We start from the raw sequence: 21,626 nt of genomic DNA, 5'->3' as shown, positions 1-21,626 counted from the left end.
GTGATACATTGTCTGAGTTTGTCCACATCCCAGGTTTTGTTTGCTTGGTCTATAAAGTCTGCCACTTTTGTCCAGCTACAATTTGGAGGAGGGTGACTTGTAACTTTGTTATCAACCAAATTATGGATCCGCTTATCTATTGAATTGCGTGTTTCTTGGTGTATTTGCCCAAAGTCGATCTTTATTTTTATTGCGCCTGACCCAAAATGTAGTCCAAAATGGAAACTGATCAAACCGGACTGAAACCGGTAAAATTGATTGAAACTGGACCGGTCATGTTTCAACCAATTCTGGTTGACTAATCTCCAAACCGAAATCGGCTTCAGTCCTAAAAATAGCCCAAAACCGGACCGAATCAGACCGGTATCACCACTAATAACCCTGGTGAAGGTTTGTCACATTTGTGTGGGAACCAAGTATGGGATTTTTGCCCAAAGTGAACCGAACCAAACCAGAAAACCGGTTTAACCGTTATTGACCGAGCTGAACCTGTTCGGTGTAGCTTTTATTGATGATTTCTATTTAGTTTATAATGGTAGGAAAATCCATGGGAGTATTTAATTTTGTGAAATTAAAAAGGACTAATACAGCTGCGCTTCTCTTTTCTTAAAATCCTAATTTTGTCGAATTCGCGTCAATTGGAATCCACTAAACCCTAATCTATTGAACATGTTTACACATCCATTTTCTGCTTGCTCTTATTATCCCCATTTTGTTCGATTTTCAGTTTCTGCTGAGCTTGAACGTCTCTCGCAATCCATGGGCACGAAGCTATTTGAGGGCAGCGACGTGTCTGATGAAGAAGACATATCGAAGATCAAAATCAACAAAGAGTTCGCCCGCCGTTACGAGCACAACAAGAAGCGAGAGGATTTGCAAAAGCTCGACGAGCTCAAGAAGAACGGCGTCGTATCTTGCTCGTCCGACTCTGACGAATCGTCCTTCGACGAAGCGGAAAAGGACGAGTTAACTAACTCAAAGAGGGATTTGGAGTTCTTGAGCGCGTTGATTAAGGTCAAGAAACACGACCCTGAGCTGAGGAACAGAGAGGCTAAGCTATTCGAGTCCGATGACGAAGAAGACGAGAGCGGAGGAGAGGAGGTAGAAAAAAGAGATTAGAAGGAGAAGAAGAAGCCAATGTATTTGAAGGATGTGGCGGCAAGGCATTTGATCGAGGAGGGGGCAGAGTTTGATGATGATGATGAGGAGGAGGAGGAGAAGGAGGAGAAGAGGGTGAAGAGTTATAAAGAGGAGCAAGAGGAGTTGAGGAGGGAGTTCCTGGATGCGGCCGAGGCGGCTTTGGATGACGATGATGGTGGAGAGTTGTTGAAAGAGAGAGCAAGGAATGGTACGGGGGATGATGATGATGATGATGATATGGGCGAGGTTGAGAAGAAATTGAATGAGTATTTTGGAGAAGATGGAAATTTGGATGAGAATGAGAAGTTTTTGAAGGAGTATTTTAGGAATAGGATGTGGGTTGGTGATGAGGGTAATAGTACGGGAGTGAAGGATTTGGATGGGAATGAGGATTTGGGTTTGTCGGAGGACGAGGAAGAGGTTGAGAAGCAAGAGGATTACGAGATTACATTAAGGACCAATTTACAATCTGTCCAAGTTACTCATATGGCTGATGATGAATCAATGACATAAATAATGATGATGATAATAATTCTTTTGCTTGTCTAGTAGAGAGTCTCGAGACCCCTATGAAGATGATGGTACTACATCAGCACTGACACTAACTTTAGGTGACTTCTAGAACAGCATGACGAAATAATGGCGGAACAGTTGTCCTCTCGTAAAGGAAAAGAGAAAAATCAATAATGTTCTAACGTCCAACCAACTTTCAGTGAAAGATCCCACTCATGGGATAGGAACTCAATTATGGATGATATTTTACACTCATCTTTCGATGGAAGAAATCTGTGACGATGGGGCTCAGAGTCCACACGGCGAATCTCCATCTTATTTTAATTTGAGTGGAATTTCATTGTAATTTTCATTTGAATTTCATGTAAAGAGTCCTTTATAAAAAGAACGCGTCTGTCTTTGTAAGAGCAGGTTTTTGGATTGTCCTCTCTCTCTCTAAAATCCAAGCACTCTGATCTTCTCTCCTCCCTTTTGTATTGGTTTCGGCCTTAAATAATAATAAGGTCAGTTATCTTTTATCAATCCTTTTGTACATAATAATTTCTGTACTGTACTATATTTGCATAATAATTTCTGTACTGTACTATATTTGGCTCTGGACTTTAGAAAATCCAGGTCCTATTGGAATATTAGTTCGAAGTCCTTGCCATAAATTTGTGCTAAAATTCCATGGACATTTTTTGTAAAATGGCTGACTTTATTTGTGAAATTATTTTCACCATTCCATTTTGTACGAAAAAATTGCTTTTCACTTTTGCTATTTGAAATTCAAAATTGTCCTTCGTTTGTAGTACGGAGTAGTAATTTTTGAGAGTCTCTTTTCGCACCCCCCCCACCCCCGACACACCCCTCCCCTCCGTACCCCACCACCTTTCCTCCCTTGCCCCTCCTCTTCCCCTCAGTTTTGTCTTTTTTTTTTTTACTTATACTAGTTTTTTTTTTTTACTTTTAAAAGATTTTAATTATTGTTTCCTTTTCTTTCTTTTTTTTCTTTTACTAGTTTTTTTTGTTTTACCTTTAAAAGACTTTAATTATTGTTTTGTCTTTTTTATTTTTTACTTATGCTAGTTTTTTTTTTACTTTTAAAATACTTTAATTACTATTCCCTTTTTTTATTTACTTTTACTAGTTTTTTTTGTTTTACTTTTAAAAGACTTCTTACTATAATTTTAATTAATAAATGAATAATTAAAATATAACTTGTACTAATTTTAATTAATAAATGAATATTAAAATATAACTTCTACTAATTTCGTCGAAGAGTGAAAATAAATAAGTGATTATAGTTGAAGATAAAACGATAAAAGGAAATCTGAATAACTGGTTAAAAATAAAATAGATAAAAGATATAAATAAATACAAAATTAATAAATTCAACAACCTAAAAGAATTATAAAATTAAAAAAAATTACTCACGTATATAATACTAGTACTTGCTCATACCTACGGCACTACGTACGGGTATTTTTGTAATATATTTTTATTTTTTTATGACAACACTAGAAGCCAAGCAGTGGGTAAAAAAAACCGATGACATTTTGTAATATATTTGTAAGAGTGTGGGTGTTTTCTTAAGAGAGTTGAAGAGCACACATCAGTTATTGGATGAAATGAATCTCAACCTTCTTTCAACTTATGTTTGTGTAGTCCTCACACCTTTGTGTTTTATTAGGTAGATTAAAAAAAACATATAAAGAGTAAAATATATAAATAAAAAGACCTAAATAAATAGATAAATGAATAATTAATTAAATAACGTAAATGGATTAAGAAATTAAATAAAAAAGAAAATTATGTAAAAAAAAAAAAAGTGTTCCAATTTTGAATTCTTTTGAATCAGTGCGAAGATCTTGTTTTTCTTATCATTTAATCTTAAATGGTTGTAATGAATTTTTGGTCCTAAGGCCTTTTAATGAGCACCTTAAGAGAGACCTAAAACTAAATAAAGAGTCTTAGGGTGATCGTTGAAAGGCCTTAAAGCCAAAAATTCATTATGATCATTGAAGATAAAATAATAAAAAAAAAATAAGATCTTTGCACCGATTCAACCGGATTGTAAATCGGAACACTTAAATAATATTAAATAAATAAAAATGAAAAAAGGAGTATAAAGATTATTAATAATAGAGAAATATGAGAAAACGAGAGGTTGTATTTCTGAGGGTATTTTCGGAAAGGGGGGAGTGGGGCCGGGGGTGTGTGTGAGAAGAGAATTACTAATTTTTTGACTTGCAAATGACAATGTTAAAGGTTGCACATGTAAGACAAACGTCACAAACATAGTGCAATGATTTAAAGGGAGATTATATTTTTGGAAGTAAAATACATATATTAATCGTTGTTTTCTCGCAATACCCGCTAAAAAAAGTTTAATTTAGTACAAAATGCCCCATCTTCAATAAACCTTAAAACGTACTCCCTCCGTCCCTTATTTATAGTTCGGTATTTTATTTTGGGCTATCTCTTAATAAGTGTCCATTTTGTAAAGTTAATGGATAAAAGTTGGTGAATTGTCTATTTTGTCCCTAAAAGTAGATTCCATTTTAAAAAGTAAGTGAGTAAAAGTGTAATGATGATGGGTAAGTAGGGAAAGTAGAGGAAAAAGTTGATGTGAAAGATATAATGATGATGTCTTTTTAATAAGTTGAAATTACGAAGCAGAACACTTAAAAAGAGACGGAGGGAGTAATTGATTTTTATTACACACACTCGTCGACCATCAGCATCAGAAAAGCCCTCCAATATTTAACCCTCTCGCGCCCTCCTGCATCATACCTGCCACCCCAAACTCACCATTAATTGCACTCGTTGGCAAGTTTTCATTGTATGATATAGCACTCGTTGGCAAGTTTTCATCTATATAATAAAACACAAGGGTGTGGGCCTCCACACAAGACAAGTTGATCCAATGGTTGAAATTGATTTGATCCAATGATCGACGTGTGCTCTCCAACTTTCTTAAGAAAGTATCCACACTCTTACAAATATATTACAAAAATGCCTTCAAGTTGAGACGCTATCAAGATTCAAAGGGTAATTCCAATTTCAATTGGGATGGGTAGTGCCGTAGGCACGGGCAAGCACTAGTTGTACTATATCATACAATGCTTGACGATTTCTTAATCTTAAATTAATGGGTTGTTCCAAGCTTAGGGCGGAGACCAACGTAGCACAATATTCGGTAAGACCAGAGTCGAATCCACAAAGACGACGATGTGTACTTACTAAAAACTCGGGTTATTATAATTGAAACGAACTCTTAGGTAGCCATCCCTTGTCGTTTGATGTTGAGTTTAACTAAATTTAAGAAATTGTTTGATTTTTTAAATAATTAAAAAGAAGGTACGGTTATAGAGTTCATAGCGCTCGCAACCAGTCCAGACTTATCTGCTCCATTCGTTGTTCTTGAAAACGTTCGATTTTAGAGAGAAAAAGATACCCCAAAAGATGCGAACCTTTATGGTCGCCGGTTATCCATGCGAAGCGGATAATGAGTTTTGGTCCCTCATCCTCCGTTCACATGGGCTCCGACGATGTCTGAGTTCGTCTAACGGATGTTCTTTATTAACGTAAAATTGCCTTTTTTTATTGTTTGAAAATAGGAGAATTGCCCGAACTGGTCACGGCGTGCTAATCACCCTGTGACCCTACCTAAACGACTACTCACTCATTATCAAGCGAGAAACGGAAAAAACCCTAGTTTGAATCATGTTTCTATTACGCGAGATGAAAAATAAACAAGGGATAACAACTAATTAAATACAAACGAACAACTTAAATTAAGAACAGAAATTAAAATGAGTTATCGAAGTGCGAGTAATTGAACAAAACTTCGAAAACTTTAAGACAAGGAGTTCTTAAGCATTTCGGACAAAAAATCGCATTTGACTTGTTGGCTTATCGGCAATTCCCAAAAAAGCCATTTCCCTGACTCCCCCGTCTGACACACACACCAGACCCGACCCCACCCCAGTGTTCCAAAAATACCCCTTGTTGGGAAGCCAGAACAAGACAAATAACCAGGGCAATTTGATAATTTCACGCCTCTGTTGTCCAGCTTTTTAAGGTTGGCTTTTTTTAGTCAGAAATTTGATGGCTTTTTTGGCTTATTTCCGGCGGAAAAGCCAACTTATTTTTTTGGCCGAACAGGAACTACGTAAGTTTAAAACTGCAAAGTAATATTCGGAATGTGTAGTGACGATATGCGCTGCTCTCGTTTTTCCTCTGCAGCTCTCGGTTACGGCTTTTTTTTTCTTCTGATAGCGTGATTCTCTTTTTCCGCCCCACTGTTCTCTTCCTTTAATAAGTGAAGTGCCGACTTAAAACCAAACCCTATACTTCTTTTCTTTTTCTTTTATTCCAAACCGATTTCTGTTTTTCCCTTCTTGGCCCATCATTTAGTCAAAACCAATTGTGAACCACTGGCCCCATCTAGTCCAATTCTTCATTTTCACTAAAACTATCCGCCGCCGATTTGACTTGCGAATCATTACTCCGATTGCGGTCAAGACCTTCCACTTGATTGAATTCGAACGGCCCAACGTCTTACACCATTTAATATTTCAATTTTGCATATTTTTGTATCAAACTCTCTAAATACCTACAACACAATAATTAAGCATTAAATTCCTAGTAACAATATTAAAAAGACTTAGCAAAGATAAATTAGAGGGCGCTTATGTAAACATTTATGCGTCTATCATACAACGATCATGATTATTAATTTGTGATTATATATTCTGATTTCCAAATGAACTACTCTGAATGTACAGGTCAAGGTTCTCTCAATTATTGGGAGGATATAGTTGAAGGTTCATCTTTTTCTTTCTGATAGTTTTTCAATTATCTCTTCATGGCTGAAGGTAATTTGTATATCTAGTTCATGTATTCTCCGTCTATCTTTTTTTTTTACTATATTTTTGCACTTAGGGAATTAGGGCAGAAAAGATTAATTAAGTCGAGTTGGTTTAAAATAAATCCTAACTAACAAGCTAGAATATGATTGATTTGGAAAAGGTGAGAAAAGAACATCTACATTCGAATAGGGTGCTCATCGAGCCAAACAAGCCAAGCACAATATTGCTCAAGCTTGACTTGACTCCTTATTACATGTGTTCAAATTTGGCTTGAGATTGAAACTTTTTAAGATTAATTGTTCAAGCTTGGCTCGAGCTTGAGATTTTGTGTTCATGATAAGTTTGGCTTGGCTTGTAGAATATGCAAGCCAATCTCGAGCTTTCAAGCATGAGCTTAAACTCATAAATTTTGACATTTTCAAGCTAGACTCGTTAAGTTCCAAAATAAAAGGAGCTAATTTAAAGCCATAAAGAACAACTACCATCATTAATCTAGGCCAAAAAAGCTCATAAACATAAAATTCAGTTACTCGCTACATTCATTAAATAAAAAACCCTCAAATCCTTAAATTTTCATATCTCACATAGGATATTTCTTATTTGGATACAATAGTACTTTAAAATTGGTGAAAATATCTATATAAAAGGCCGACGTAGATCTCATATTTTGGAACATTTATTAAATCTACCCCTATATTTGTAATATAATTTATGAAATGACCTCTTTGTTCACGAGCCTATCGAGCCAAACATTTATATGCTCAAGCTTAGTTTGAATTCATAAACAAACAAAAAAATGTGATTGAGCTTGGCTTATATTTTTTTCAAACGAGTTTGACCAAGCCAAAATTCGATCCAAGCTCGAGTTGTTTGATTCGTTTAGCAGCCCTACATTTGAATTGGTAACAGGCCCTTTATCGCATAACCACATACGGAGTATCGCAAAAACCCGGTATATCATTCGAATTGGTATTGGTAAGGAATATTGCTAGGGCTTGCAAACCCGAAGATATTTGTCAAGAACATATTTGCAACCAGTCAATTGGCATAAGATATATCTCACGGCACAATCCGTCTCGAAGTACGTCTGTCCAACGGCACAATTCGTCTCATGAGCATAACCTATCTTAGTCACCCACAGTCGTAACGAAGAAAACCGTTGTATAACTTGTATTCGATGTTGCAATATACAAAGCAATAGAAAGAATTAAAAGTACCAATCTCATTTAGGCCCTGTTCTTCTAAAGGTTCTTTAAAAATAAGTGTTTATTTGCAATTTCCAAACTTAAAAATTATATATTGTTTCTTGCATAAAAAAATGCTTGAATTTTAATATAATTCAACAAAACTTGGAGTCCATAATATATATGTTAATCATCTTAATTTATTATTAGGATTAATTTTAAGATATATCAAAGTGTTAGAATTTATTTTATACCTCTACTTTCAGTTTTTTTGTACATATCTTAAAATCGTATAAAATATGTTACAGTCAATTTGAAACGGTACTGAGATATACACTGATTCCCAGTAGAGAAATTGGTATGCTTGCCATTAGAGGATTGATAACTTTGCATAACAGTGGTCGTCGAAATGTTAGTACAATCTCAACCTCACAACACCACTGCCACCACCACCACACCTCTGCAATTCTACCACCATCTCTCCACCCCACTGTCAGTTCTACTACACCACCAATGCGCCTCCACTACCACGACTTCTCCCCCAATATTGGAAATAATAATGCCATTACCTTCACGCAACCACTACCATCACTACTCCAACAACAAACACACCGCACTATAACCATCTTGACGCTCCACCTTTCATGTCATCGTTCCCATCACCTCTCCACCTATACCACCATTATCGTCACCACAACCACCTCCGATCCACGCTCGCATCCACATATACGCCGTCACTACCACTGCCACCTCATCAACATCAGATGGAGCTTCAAGATTTTAGTTTAGTGGTGACAAAAATATATAGAGTTTAATGACTACACAAAATTCTGAATAGAATATAAACTTTAATTTAGCGATATACACTGTCTATTTTTGATAAACCAACAATGTTATAAATAAACTTTCCACACCATAAGCACACTTTACCTGTAGAGTTCACGTACTGTTTCACAAAACAATACTGAATACTTTCTCGTATAAAATCTTAGCACCAGATATTATGCCACCACAAGTACTCTTCATATCTAGACAGCTTTAAATTATAATTTTACTATCAACAATATCAAACATGTTCATTTCGATGAATCTAACGAAACAATCTTCATCCGTTTATGCAATCGTGTTTTAATCAACTTCTTCAATTAAAAATATCTTTTTGGGGTTACCCAAGCTTTAAAGTAATTTTTTGATAAATAGTAAGAATAAAAAGAACTTTATTGCATATTTATTTACCAATAAAAAAAGAAAGAGTTAAAAGTAATTTTTGAATGTAAAAAGTAAAAAATAAAATAAAAAGTTAGCTCCATCCGTTAGGACTAGACGGAATTGGACGGCAGGAGCCTAATTGTTAACGGAATGCTAAGTTTAGGTGTTTTTTTGTCAATAGTACAAGTCCAGGTGTTTTTTTTGCAAGTTGTCAGAAAGTTCAGAGGTTTTTTTGAAATTTTCCCCAATCAGATTACAAGCCTATTTATAGGCTGAACAATGAACAAAAAGAACAATACAAAGATGAGACAAGTTCTCATTTGTTCTGCAAATCACAAAGTGTATCATGGAAGTTCCAAAGTCTTAAAAAATCTTCTCGTCTGATATTGGAACGGTAAACCATGTGTTTGTTATGGGCTGCAGCCGACCCATGTTTTTCATAATCAAGCTTAATTTTCAACACATGTACTACTATAAACTAGTTTCTTCTTCCAAAAGTCTTCTTAGTTTGATTAATTCACCATTCCTTAACCTTTTTTTTTTTCCTTTCAGGGGTTCGATTTGTATGAATTTCCTGTAAGCCAAACAAGTCACTAGCAAGAATGAGTACATAGAAGGCTGTTCCTCCAACAGAAGCACAAGTCTACAAACTTTCAGTCGTCTTTGAGCTTAATTTGTGCAAGCATGGCGGCTGCTTGCGCAAAGGGAGCCTCTTGCACTTTCTCTCCCAACCCCCCACAATGTAAATACGACGTCTTCTTGAGTTTCAGGGGAGTTGATACGCGCCACAACTTTACCAGCCATCTTTTAGCTGCTTTAGAGCGACATGGTTTTCGTACATTCAAAGATAACACAGGGCTCAACAGAGGAGAATACATTAGCACCGAACTACTGAAAGCGATTGAGGAGTCGAGGATTTCGATTGTCATTCTCTCGAAAAATTATGCCGGGTCACAGTGGTGCCTTGACGAACTTGTGAAGATCATGAAGTGCAAGAAGACCTTGCAACAGATTGTCATGCCTATCTTTTATGACGTTGACCCATCTGGCGTGAGGGCGCAGAACGGGAGTAATCTTGTGGAAGAATTAGCCAAGCATGAAGAACATTTCAAAGCGGGCTCAGATGGCAAGCTGGACAAGTGGAGGGAAGCTCTTACTGAGGTTGCCAATTTGTCCGGTTGGAACTTGCCAATGGTGGCCAATGGGTATTTTCCTCCACCCTTCTAATATTCAAACAAACATAAATAGCCTAAAATAGCTCCAGCTTTTTTAATTAACTGCAGTCATAAGTTAATTTATAAATAGGATCAATTTTTTTCAGTTTATCCATTGAATTTCCAAATACCACAATGCCTGCAGACGTGTGAATTTGCTTAAAAATTTGAACTATTTGATCGATCGTTGTTCTTGATGAAAATTTGGATAGGACTACCTTTTGGCAATTTCAAAATCACTGCTGTGCATGCCCTCGATCATACCATTTGGCAATTTGAACTATAAACTGTTTTTTTTCCCTTCAAAAACCGCATTTTCAAAAAATATACGTGAAATGAAGGGAAAAAGTTTGGAGGTCCCATTGGTTTTGATTATGAGCAAAAAATAACCAATGTGGGATTTGACATTGCTAACTTTAGTAACCCTTAAATGGATAATCAAAATCTGATGTGGCATGTTTTGATTATTCACATTTGCTTATTCCACTACTGATGCTCTAAAAGCTTACATTTAGTTTGTTATATGGATTTCTAGGCCAGAGTTCCTCATTACATTTTTGCAAATATATCATGGGCCTTCTAAATTGCTAAGGTATTAGTTTTTTTTTTTTTTTTGGCTTTTTATGCACAAATTCGCAGAGATGAAACAAAGCTGATTCAGAAAAGCATTGAAGAGGTCAGAAAGAGGTTAGATTTTGCACATCTACATGTTGCAGACCACCAAGTTGGACTAGAGTCTCATCTACAAAAGCTCAATCTGTTGTTGAACATGGAATCAGATGATGTTCGCATTGTTGCAGTATGGGGGATTGGTGGAATTGGTAAGACAACAATAGCTAAAAAGCTGTATAATCTCATCCAACATAATTTCGAAGGTAGCAGTTTTATTGCAAATGTTGGAGAAACTTCGAAGCAGCCGAATGGTTTGGTCATTTTACAAGAGCAACTTCTTTCAGATATAATCAGGAACGGAACTCATGACGTAAGAAATTTTCATCAAGGAATTGAGGTTATAAAGCGGAGAGCTTTCTGTCAAAAGGTTCTTCTTGTTCTAGATGATGTGGATGATGTCCAACAACTGAAGGCATTAGCCATCAATCGAGGTTCCCTAAGTTCTGGAAGTAGGATTGTCATAACAACAAGAGATATGTCTTCACTAAGTTTGCTTAAAGTGGATAAGATATATGCACCAGAGGAGTTGACCAAGGACGAATCGCTTGAACTCTTCAGTTGGCATGCCTTTAAGAAAGACCATCCCACAGACAACTATTTGGGCCTTTCAAATCAAGTTGTGGGTTATACTGGAGGGCTTCCGTTAGCGCTTGAAGTTTTGGGTTCCTTTTTGTGTGGCAAGAGCATACCTGAATGGAAGAGTGCAATTGTGAAATTAGAAAAAATCCCTCATGATGATATTCAAAGAAAACTCAAGATAAGTTTTGATTCGCTTAGTGATGAAGTGAAGGAGTTGTTCCTGGATGTGACATGTTTCTTTCTTAGAAGGGATCGAGATTTTACAATCACAGTATTGGAAGGTTGTAACTTCTTCCCAGCAATTGGGATTCGGGTTTTAGCCGATCGTTGTCTCATAAAATATGAGCCCACTAGTAAACAGCTTGTGATGCATGATTTGCTTAGAGACATGGGCAGAGAGATCGTTAGGCAAGAATCTATTAAGGAGCCAGGGAGGCGTAGCAGATTGTGGTATCATTAGGATGCCCTTGAAGTGTTGAGAGAGGGCACGGTGAGACCCATACCGATGAACTTTGATTCAATATATACATTGTCTAATATTACGGTACGTAAGATTGCCAAAATGAATATGCACATTCTTAATTTGCATAGTTACTTGACAAGAACATAACTGACTTTCATATTCTGTGTTTCTTTTTGGTAAGTTCATATTCTGTTTTCTCATTATGCGATCGATCGATTTTCTTATCAGGGAACTGAGGCTGTTGAAGGCCTCGTCTTGAACTTTCCTGAGCTGAATGGCGTCCAAGTGAACGCAAAGGCATTTGAAAAAATGAACAGAATGAGGCTACTTAATCTCAATTACGTTCATCTAAGCGTAGGTTATGAGCATAGCTCCACAAGGCTTGTGTGGCTATGCTGGAATGGCTTCCCTTTGAAACATGTGCCGTCAAACTTACACATGGAGAATTTGGTTACTCTTGACTTGTGTTATAGCAAACTAAAACAAGTATGGAAGGGAACGAAGGTACGACTACGACATTATTTCTCTATCTCTCTGTATATTATTTGAAGATCGATCAGTAACAATATTCACTCGTTGTTTTTGGGTAGGTATCGGTTAAACTGAAATTCCTTTATCTCAGTCATTGCTATTACCTACCCAAAACCCCTGACTTCTCTGGACTCAACAATCTCAAGGAACTGTTGCTTAATGACTGTATAAGGTTGGTAGAGGTTGATGAATCTATTAGATGTCTCCACAAACTTGTTGTCCTAGATATGAGGAACTGTAGAAAACTTTGGAAGCTTCCCTTCGGCATTGGGATGTTGAAATCTCTAGAATATCTTGATTTCTCTGGATGCCGGGAACTAGGAAAATTAGCTGGACTCAAAGGATCACCGTCTAAATCACGGCTCTCTTTCTTGTCATCTTGGACATTGAGAACAAAGAAAATGGATTCGATTGGTTTGTCACTGGCATGTGTACAGGGCTTGAGTTGCTTAAAGCGATTGAGTATCGCAGACTGCAATTTGTCACATTTACCCGGTGAAATTGGAAGTTTGATCTCCTTAGAGACATTGACTCTTGACGGAAACAATTTATGTACCTTACCAGATAGTGTTTGTAACCTTGTTTACCTGAAGGAATTGAGCATGGATTGCTGCAATGTTTCACATCTACCCGCTGAAGTTGAGAGGTTGATCTCATTAGAGGTTTTGGATCTTGGAGGAAATAGTTTTACCAGCTTACCAGATAGTTTCCGTAACCTTTCTAACTTATGGGGTCTTTACTTGGGTAATTGTACAAGACTCGAATCAATTCCAGAGATTCCATCAGGTTTACTCCTCGTGGATGCAAGTCTCTGCACATCATTAGAAAGCGTACCTACAGCGCGTTGCAAAGTATCCATGTGTTTTTGGGGTGCCAAGAAGTTTGTGAAGAACAATTTTGCAACTATTGTCATAGAAAGAATCCAACAATATAAGGTTCCTCTCTCTCTCTCTCTCTCTCTCTCTCTAAACTAAAGAACCATGCATATTATTAAATCATGATCATGCTTATTTTTTAATCAAGATGATCGCTATTATCCATTCGTCTTCGTGTTATCAATATAATGAGTTTGGGTGAAATGAGGGGCGGCCTGGCCTGGCCATAGGCGGAGATCACTAGTCAAGGCTTTTTGGCACAAAAATATTATTGCGATTTTTTTTAAATGAAGTATATTTAAGTTTCATTCTTTCCCTTTTTGAGATGCAAGATTAGCTATTAATATTTGACAATCGAATTGTTCAATTACTATTGTAGAAAAAGGAGGGTTTTTTTTTTCTTTCCCCTATGAGTTTTTCCATTGTTACTTTTATCTTTACAAGCCTCTTTTGTGCTCATAAAATAACACATACATTTGAGAATTTTGTCATCGTGGGTTTCTTTCTAAAGACTAAATGTATAGTCGTACGTGTTATAAATAAAGGGCCTTAAAATATGAGTGGGGGGTAAAAAATGTGGGATACAATAGCCTAATTTGCCTTACAATTAGGGTTTTAAACAAATGCTGTTACGTACTCCCTCCGTCCCCTTTTAAGTCTTCGTTATAGGAATACGTGAATTTTCAAACCCCCGAAAATATATTTTTTTCTATATGATTTTGTTATTTTTTTACACCATATTAAAGTAATCATTGAGCACTTTAATTTGGTGCAAAAAAATCTTAAATAAGTTATATGCAAATACATGTTTTTATGTTCAAGAAAATACATGTTTTTCAAAGCAGACATTTAAAAAGGGACTGAGGGAATATTATATTGGCCGTTACCTAACGGGATTTGGGACCTTTGATACAGTTATTTACTTACTTATAGGCCGATATGGTCTGATATCGGCCGAAATATGACCGTATTACTGATACTGTTACGTATCCCAATACCGTGATTTAAAACTTTGCTTACAACTGCCTATACATATCTTTTATTTGATATATATCTCATCAAGTGATGAGAAAAATAAGTTTGGTTTGTAATGGAGTAATAATGCATGATCCATTAATTGGAACAGATATTGTTTTCAATTCGGCCACCTATTGGTATCATTCTTCCCGGGGTCGAGGTTCCCAATTGGTTCGAGTACCAGAATACAGGAGGGTCATATCTATCTTTTGCTGTGCCTCCTCTTGTAACATGGAAAATAATGGGCTTGATGTTATGCGTAATTATGCGACCCACAGTTAGAGATGAATTTTATTTGTGGAGTTATCTTGATTACCATATCGGCAATAAAACAACCACCGAGAATTTTGATCAGCGTCCTGCCAACGGATTTCATCACGTGCATGCATTTTCCGTCCCCCTGGAATATTGTCTTGATGAAGATGAAGCTGAAGATAAGATGTGCTTCCTCTATATACCGCTAGCATGTTGTCCCATGCTGATGTTAGAAAGCGGCGATGAAGTGGAGATCTCTATAGAATCACGGTCTGGGGTGAATGGTATGATTTTGCCGTTCATGGTGAAGAAGTGTGGGCTTAAGATCATTTACGAGGATGATGGCAACACTACAGAGAAGGAAAAAACGAACATTACGGAGACGAATTAAATCATCAGAAGATTGATGTCATGCTCGTCGAAGAAGCAGCAGCAGCAGCAGCATTATTTATAATTTTATCAAAAAAAAAAAAAGTCAAAACTTTTGGTGCTAATTATTCGATATCAATGAGTTCTTTTAATTTCTCAAAGAAACGTTGGAATCTTTCTTGACAAAAATGTAGTATTTCATACAAAACCAGTGTTTTCGATGTAACTTGGACAATCCTCTACGCTTAACTAAAATGCAATTAACAGGTAATATCACTGATATCATATAATTCTGCTTAAACCATAATTTAACTTCTGAAAAGATTAATTCAGCGTTTCTCTTACAAAGCCCGATTTTTTAAAAGCCACGTTGTTTACGCTAAAGAGCCAAAAAAAGCTGATTTTTCTACTCACATACATCAGCTTTTTGGACTTTTTAGCAAAAACAAGGTAGCTTTTAGTCACTTCAAAAGGGAAAACACCTACTAAAGCACACCATAATTGCACTAAAGTTATGACTGCTTAAACCAAAAGGGGAAGAAGAGAGGAGGAGGGTGTTGTGCGGAGCCTCCAATTCTGTGCGCTAGGTCCAGTCTAATTGGGGAGTGTCAATAGAGTCCATCACATTACCTGAGCCCAATATACATTCAATGACCCATATCCACTTAAAAGGCTAAGTCTTGTAAGTGGTTAGTCATCCTATTGTATATTAAGGACCAATTCTTCTTCTATTTTTTTGATGTGGGACTAACCTTCACACATGTTCCAACAATATCCCCCTCGTGTGTGAGCCCGTGTCTTGGCCCTAGCTCCCCCTTGATCTGATGACCTATGACTCCGTCTGAATTCTAATATGTTATCCTCCTCTTAACATTGTGTCCATCACTGCACCCTACTCCATCGAGAGTCACCTTGCCTCCTGGCATCCTACTCCATCAAGAGTTTCTGTGCAGGCCACCGATGTTTCCAGGAGAATCTGCTTGCCCATAGATCGTAGCCATGGGCTCTGATACCAATTTATTGTGCAGAGCCTTCGATCTTGTGCTCTAGGCCCAGTCTGATTGGGGAGTGTCAACAAAGTCCACCACATTACCAGAGCCGAATATACATTGAACGACTCATATCCACTTAAAAGGCTAAGCCTTGTAAGTGGTGAGCCATCCAATTGTATATTAAGGACCAATTCTTCTTCTATTTTTCCAATGTGGGACTAACCTTCACACATGTTCCAACAGAGGGTACCATTGTAAGCGTTGAAACGTGAAATGTGTTTGAGGGTTTGATCCAACGTGGCCAAACCTAATTTTATAAAGCGTAATGCAGTTCGATGCGATACTAGCTACCAGGTGGTATCCGATTAACACAATTTCTTACAATTACGAAGATTTTAACTTTCAAAAAACTTCAATCGGTACACGCAAGAAATAGGTCAATTCCGCAGCTTTTTGTTCAACTTCACGTCGAATAGGGAAGGCTTCGTAGCTATCCAGAAGATCCCCTTACTCTATATGGGTGCTAGCGCTTTACTAATATAATAGAAAGTAAAGGCTCTTCTTCTGTTCTACAAATCTAACTATCTATACTACTACTGACTATAGTCAGACTAGGTCTTCTAGAATGAACTAGCATAGTCAAGTTTCTATATTTTGTACTACTAGAACCATACCAAACCTTTGTACTTGTATAGTTTAATTGCATACCTTTTGAGAGGGCCTACTAGTGGGAACCATTGGCACAAGTTCATGCCTAAGCATCCCCCAAAAGTGCCATCTCTAGGGAACATGCAATACACTAGTGTGGTTTTCCCTTGAAACTTCCAAACCCCACCAATGACATGAAATGGTAGCCTATACAAAATGCAGTTCGCACATGTCGTAGAGGATTTAGTTACCCTACGAAAAATATGCAAATTATAAACTTCATTAAGAAAAATGATGATCGGATGGTAGGAAGTAAAATATGAAACACCAAAGAAGAATGTGTACCTATATATAGTTGTATAATGATTTGTGAAAGACAATTCTCACAACAATAGGATGGTAGGAAGAAAGAATGTGCAAGATCTCTTCTTCTCGACCAGTGCGGATTTGAGCGTACCCTTCGATATACACTCTAGGACGACGAAAAAACTCATATTCACGAACCAAAAAATGGATAGTTTTCCTTCAAGGCAGTGCTGCAAATGCGCATGTACTCAAAGCACTAAACTATATTTCCGCCTCAGCATTCACCCCAGGCAGTGTAGTCAGTCAACTCTCGAAGACAAAAGTTAGCTCCCACGTCCAAAGATGTGGTTGGCACTAGCCACATCAATGACGACATGGGCAAAACAAGTCGCTGTAAATTAAAAATGGTTATTGTTGGCTTTTGCCTCAACTATATTTGATTTTTAGCGAAGGAAACAAAAGATTTTGCGGCAAAATGATGATTGCTCTAAGGAGCAGCAGAAACGGCAAAACAGTGGAATTAGAAATGGCAAAACAGTAAGGTTTCTAATTCTATTGTCATTTCTGCTACTCCTTAGAGCAGTCACCAATTTGCCCCAAAAGTCTTTTGATCCCTCCCCTAAAAATCAAATATAGTTGAGGCTAAAGCCAAACATTAACCTTTTTTTATTTACATTGACTTGTTTGCCCATGTCGTCACTGATGTGGTGGGTAGTGCCAACCACATCTTTGGACGTGGGAGTTTGGCTCCTCTTACCATTTGATCGAGAGTTGACTGACTACACTGCTTGGAGTGAATGCCGTGGCGGAAACATAATTCAGTGCTTTGAGTACATGCGCACTTGTGGCATTGCCTTGAAGGAAAACTATCCGTTCTTTGATTCGTCAGGATGTGTTTTTTCATCGTCCTAGAGTGTATATCGAGGAGTATGCTCAAATCTGCGCCGGTCGAGAAGAGTTGATCTTACACATTCTTTCTTCCTACCATCCTATTGTTGTGAGAATTATCTTTCACAAATCATTATACAACTATATAGAGATACATATTCTTCTTTGGTGTTTCACATTTTTCTTCATACCATCCTATCATCATTTTTCATTTGTTCTAAACGAAGTTTCTAATTTAAATATTTCTCAAGGGTATTTACATTCCTCCACGACATCTGCAAGGCTACTGTTGGGAATGCCTTGTATTCTTTAGTCCCACATTGGTTAATTATGTTGTTCCCGTTTTTGTAGCCTATTATAAATAAGGCTTTTGGGGAACTTCTAGGAATTATCTTTTGGGCTTTCATATTGTGGCTTTTCTAGAGTTACGGATTATAGCCGGCTCTTTGTATCTCTTCTTCACGTTGGTTAGTGAATCCTCTCTCTCTCTTCGCCCGTGGACGTACCCATCTTGGGGAACCACGTATATCTTGTGTCTTTGTGATTTCTTGTTTAGTTTTCAATTTCTCGTTCTTAGCTTGCATTCATAGCGTTCGTTACAACAAACTGGTATCAGAGCCTTAGGTTGCAAAAATTAGGGTTTCGTTTCCGATTGTGGTTATGGCGTCTAAATTCGAGATTACGACGTTTGATGGGCAGAGCAGCAGTTTCAGTCTTTGGAGAGTAAAGATGAAGGCTCTGTTAACCCAACAAGGATTGCACAAGGTTTTGTTAGGCAAGACTAATTCTGGAATCAAAGAGGAAGATTGGGATGATACGGATGCCAAAGCTCTGAGTTCTATTCAGTTGAGTCTGGCAGATGACGTTCTTCGCGAGGTGGAAGAAGAAACTTCAGCAGCAGGAATCTGGCTGAAGTTGGAAGGCATATATATGACGAAGTCGCTCACCAACAGATTATATCTCAAACAACGTCTTTATACGTTTCGTATGCGAGAAGGTATACCTGTTAAGGATCATTTAGACGAGTTCAATCGCATTATTATGGATCTGAAAAATATTGATAGTAAAATTGAGGATGAGGACCAAACCCTAATTTTGCTATGGTCTTTACCACTTTCGTATGAGCACTTTGTTATAACCCTATTGTATGGCAAAGACACGATATCCATGGAGGATGTTAAGGCCAGCCTATATTCGAAAGAATTGAGGAAGAAAGTGTCAGGTAAGGGTGATGCACATGTGGAGGGTTTGTTTGTTAGGGGAAGAACAACAGGAAGGGAGGAGTCGAGTAATAGGGGAAGATCCAGGTCATCAGGTAAGAAGAAGGGAAAGTGCAATTATTGCAAGAAACCCGGGCACTGGAAAAATGACTGTTTAAAACTCAAGGAGAAGGAAAAAGAAGACCAGAAAGGGGGTAAAGTAATTGTTGGAATTGTTGAAAGTTCAAATGAGTCAGATAATGTGTTATCAGTTACAGAGGTCGATTCTCGCTCTAATACCGAGTGGGTTCTAGATTCTGGATGTTCATACCATATGTGTCCGCATAGAGAGTGGTTTTCTACTTATGAGGCGGTCAATGGAGGTACAGCTTTGATGGGCAACAACATGGCATGTAAGACTGTTGGTTCAGGAACGATTCAGCTTAGGATGCATGACGGTATTGTTAGGACTTTATCTGAGGTTCGACATGTTCCAAATTTGAAGAAAAATCTTATCTCCTTGGGTGCTTTTGATTCTCATGGTTGCAAATTCCTCGATGAAGGTGGAGTTTTGAAAGTCTCAAAGGATGCATTAGTACTGATGAAGGGTCAGAAGTGTGGTAACCTCTATACACTCCAGGGCAGTACAGTTATAGGTGCTGCAGCAACGGTTGTTTCATCCAAGGTTTCAGATTCAGACTTGACTCGTTTGTGGCATATGCACCTTGGGCATATGAGCGAGAAGGGGATGACAGTTTTGAGCAAACAGGGTCTGCTAAGTGGCCAGAAAATTGAGAAGCTGGATTTCTTTGAGCATTGTGTTTACGGCAAGCAGTGCAGGGTAAAATTCAGTACAGCTGTTCATCGCACCAAAGGCACGGTGGATTATTTTCCCTCGGATCTTTGGGGTCCCGCAGAGGTAACTTCTAAAGGTATTTTTCGATATTTTATGAGTATTATCGATGATTTCTCTCGTAAGGTTTGGGTGTATATGTTGAAACATAAGAGTGACGCCTTTAAAACATTCAAACAGTTTAAAACTTTGATTGAGAATCAGACTGGTAAGAAAATAAAACGTTTGAGAACTGATAATGGTATGGAGTTTTGTCTTAGCGAGTTTGATAGATTTTGCAGTGATGAGGGCATTGTGAGGCATCACATAGTGAGAAAAACCCCTCAGCAAAATGGTGTGGCTGAACGAATGAATATGACTCTTTTGGAGAAGGCACGTTGTATGTTGTCCAATTCCAAATTGGGCAAAGAATTTTGGGCTAAAGCCATTACCACAACATGCTATTTGGTGAACAGGTCTCCGTCGACTGCTATTGAGTGTAAGACTCCGTTTGAGGTATGGTCAGGTCATCCGGCTGATTATTCTGTGTTGCGTGTTTTTGGGTGTCCAGTTTACGCTCATGTGAATGAAGGTAAATTGGAGCCACAGGCCAAGAAGTGTATTTTCTTGGGTTATGCAGCAGGTGTTAAAGGGTACAGGTTATGGTGCTCTGATGATTTGAAGTTTTTGATTAGTAGGGATGTGACTTTTGATGAAAATTATCTGATTAAGGGGTCTAAACAGGTTGATGATACAGTTCAGGAACATAGTGTTCCAAAGCAGGTGGAGTTTTTGGGTGAATCTTCCGACTCAGCGAAGAAGCACATTGAAAAGCCAATTGAAGAAGAGTTCAAGAGTTCAGACATAGAGGTTGATGTGTTAGTTGAGCAACCACGCATTATTGCTAAAGATAGGCCAATGAGGGAGATTCGGCCTCCTGAAAGGTATTTGGCTTATTCTGAGATGGTGACCTATGTTTTATCAGTTGCTGAAATAGTTGAGTATGAGGAGCCTTCAAGCTATACAGAAGCTGTTTTGAGTGCTGAGTCTGCACAGTGGTTTGTTGCTATGAATGAGGAGATTGAGTCTCTTCAGAAGAATCAGACATGGGAGTTAGTAGAACCGCTGAAAGGGAAAAGGATTGTTGGATGCAAGTGGGTCTTCAAGCGCAAATCAGGTATTCCAGGGGTAGAAGACGCTCGGTTCAAAGCTCGGTTAGTGGCGAAAGGATACAGCCAGAAGGAGGGTGTTGACTACAATGAGGTATTTTCACCAGCTGTAAAACATAGTTCCATTCGCACTTTACTTGCTATTGTTGCATGTTATGATCTTGAGTTAGAGCAACTAGATGTCAAAACTGCGTTTTTGCATGGCGAGCTTGAAGAACAGATTTATATGCGTCAGCCTGAGGGATTTGTTGTTTCTGGTAAAAAGGATCACGTTTGTTTACTTCGTAAGTCTTTGTATGGCCTCAAATAATCCTCTAGGCAGTGGTATAAGCGGTTTGATACTTTTATGATAAGCCAGTCATATTCTAGGAGTGAGTATGACAGTTGTGTGTATTTTTGAAAACTTTCAGATGGTTCATTTGCTTATCTACTGTTGTATGTTGATGATATGCTTATTGCTGCCAAGAGTGTATCAGAAATCAATCGGTTGAAACAACAGTTAGGTGGTGAATTTGAGATGAAAAATTTGGGTGCAGCAAAACGTATTTTGGGTATGGAGATTTGCAGAGATCGAGTAGCTGGCAAATTATTTTTGAATCAGAAGTCTTATGTTCTTAAAGTGCTTGAGCGCTTTGCCATGTAGAACTCGAAGCCAGTCAGTACCCCTTTGGCAGCACACTTTCGACTTTCAGATAAGTTGTCACCACAGTCGGAG

The 21,626-nt window shown here is 37.8% G+C and overlaps 3 protein-coding genes across 3 annotated transcripts; all 3 read left to right on the top strand.

Annotated features, from left to right (window-relative positions):
• The first annotated feature begins 669 nt into the window (after window positions 1-669).
• LOC131325711 (protein kri1-like) lies at window positions 670-1,220 on the top strand. The gene has a single exon (XM_058358116.1). It carries the CDS (start codon window positions 670-672, stop codon window positions 1,117-1,119), a length of 450 nt encoding a protein of 149 aa, XP_058214099.1. The 3' UTR covers window positions 1,120-1,220.
• LOC131325701 (uncharacterized) lies at window positions 1,138-2,058 on the top strand. Its single transcript, XM_058358106.1, has one exon. The coding sequence runs from the start codon at window positions 1,138-1,140 to the stop codon at window positions 1,651-1,653; it is 516 nt and encodes a 171-aa protein (XP_058214089.1). The 3' UTR covers window positions 1,654-2,058.
• Window positions 2,059-9,197: 7,139 nt separating this feature from the next.
• LOC131327543 (disease resistance protein RPV1-like) lies at window positions 9,198-15,148 on the top strand. The gene is made up of 6 exons (XM_058360697.1): window positions 9,198-9,367; window positions 9,455-10,107; window positions 10,756-11,804; window positions 12,012-12,334; window positions 12,421-13,296; window positions 14,363-15,148. Exons 2-6 carry the CDS (start codon window positions 9,587-9,589, stop codon window positions 14,897-14,899), a joined length of 3,306 nt encoding a protein of 1,101 aa, XP_058216680.1. The 5' UTR covers window positions 9,198-9,367; window positions 9,455-9,586; the 3' UTR covers window positions 14,900-15,148.
• Window positions 15,149-21,626: the final 6,478 nt, after the last annotated feature.

Source organism: Rhododendron vialii, chromosome 5a, assembly GCF_030253575.1.
Source record: "Rhododendron vialii isolate Sample 1 chromosome 5a, ASM3025357v1".
Classification (NCBI taxonomy): domain Eukaryota; kingdom Viridiplantae; phylum Streptophyta; class Magnoliopsida; order Ericales; family Ericaceae; genus Rhododendron; species Rhododendron vialii.
This window is presented reverse-complemented; position numbering and strand designations above follow the sequence as displayed.

Coding starts and splice junctions, on each gene's coding strand:
- LOC131325701 (XM_058358106.1), top strand. CDS start 1,138: ATGTATTTGAAGGATGTGGCGGCAAGGCATTTGATCGAGGAGGGGGCA.
- LOC131327543 (XM_058360697.1), top strand. CDS start 9,587: ATGGCGGCTGCTTGCGCAAAGGGAGCCTCTTGCACTTTCTCTCCCAAC. Junction 10,108..10,755: donor TTGCCAATGGTGGCCAATGG/GTATTTTCCTCC, acceptor ACAAATTCGCAG/AGATGAAACAAAGCTGATTC. Junction 11,805..12,011: donor TATTAAGGAGCCAGGGAGGC/GTAGCAGATTGT, acceptor CTTTTTGGTAAG/TTCATATTCTGTTTTCTCAT.
- LOC131325711 (XM_058358116.1), top strand. CDS start 670: ATGTTTACACATCCATTTTCTGCTTGCTCTTATTATCCCCATTTTGTT.